Source organism: Eimeria mitis, genomic scaffold (assembly GCF_000499745.2).
Source record: "Eimeria mitis Houghton genomic scaffold, Emh_scaff282, whole genome shotgun sequence".
NCBI lineage: Eukaryota > Apicomplexa > Conoidasida > Eucoccidiorida > Eimeriidae > Eimeria > Eimeria mitis.
The window spans coordinates 16,321-17,407 of NW_013571159.1; the positions used below are offsets into that span (position 1 = coordinate 16,321).

At 55.6% G+C, this 1,087-nt stretch overlaps 1 protein-coding gene across 1 annotated transcript in view; it reads right to left on the bottom strand.

Moving 5' to 3' along the window:
• Positions 1 to 409: 409 nt before the first annotated feature.
• The window catches only part of EMH_0006770 (uncharacterized protein), a gene marked incomplete at both ends in the record, with an annotated part of 4,820 nt that continues 4,142 nt past the window's right edge, over positions 410 to 1,087 (bottom strand). Inside the window, 2 exons of the mRNA XM_013497646.1 lie at positions 410 to 649; positions 894 to 1,085. Of these exons, the coding sequence (XP_013353100.1) occupies positions 410 to 649; positions 894 to 1,085 (432 nt within the window). The remainder of the gene's footprint in view (positions 650 to 893; positions 1,086 to 1,087) is intronic.

Genomic DNA, 1,087 nt, shown 5'->3' on the forward strand with positions numbered 1-1,087 from the left:
CAGAAAACGCCTGCACGAGTAAACCCTAAACCCCAAACCCTAAACCCCAAACCCTAAACCCTAAACCCTAAACCCTAAACCCTAAGCATTAAGCTCCAAACCGTAAACCCTAATCCCTTGATCCAAACCCTAAACGCCAAAAGCAAAACCCTAAACCCTAAAACCCTAAACCCTTAACCGTAAACCCTAAACCCTCGACTATGGGCTACTAACCCTAAACCCTTGGCGGTAAACCCTAAACCCTAGGCCCGTAGCTGTAAACCCTAAACCCTCCGTTTTTCTTTCTCGGGTTTAGGGGTATTGATGCGGGCGTCAGTGGGAAAACCCCAGGGGCCCTCACGGCTTGAAGGATTAGGGTTTAGGGTTTAGGGTTTAGGAGGGTTTGTATCCCCCAGGGTTTAAGGGGCCCTCAGCTATTGGTTTGTGTCTTGTGAAACTGCTGCTGCTGCTGTTTGCTGCTGCTGCTGCTTGCTGCTGCTGCTGCTTGCTGCTGCTGCTGCTTGCTGCTGCTGCTGCTTGCTGCTGCTGCTGTTTGCTGCTGCTGCTGCTGCTGCTTGCTGCTGCTGCTGCTGCTGCTGTTTGTTTCAGGTTGCAGAAGGCGTTGGATTCGCTGCAGTGCAGCAGCTGGTAAGGATGCGCTCTGCTGCAGCTGGACCCCAAACCCTAAACCCTAAACCCTAAACCCTCAGCGACACAGTTATCCTTGCTGCTGCCCCTACTGCTGCTGAATCTGCTGCTGCTCTAGCTGCTGCTGCTGCTGCTGCTGCTTTGTCTCCGTGCAGCAATCGACCACAAGCAGGGGGGCCCGATGCAGCAGGTGCAGCAGCAGCAGCTGCTGCTCCCAGCAGCTCAGCAGCAGCAGCAGCAGCACCAACAGCAGCAGCAGCAGCAACGGGCCTCCGAAGGAAGCGGAGGCCCCCTTCAGAAGCTTCCTCAGCAGGGTCTGCAGCAACAGATGCAGCAGCAGCAGCAGCAACAGCAGCAGCAGCAGCAGCAGCAGATGCTGCAATATGTCTTGATTCAGAGGAGGAGGAGGATGAGCTGGAGAGCCTTCGCAACGCCGAATCTATGCGGGCGCTGAGGGGCT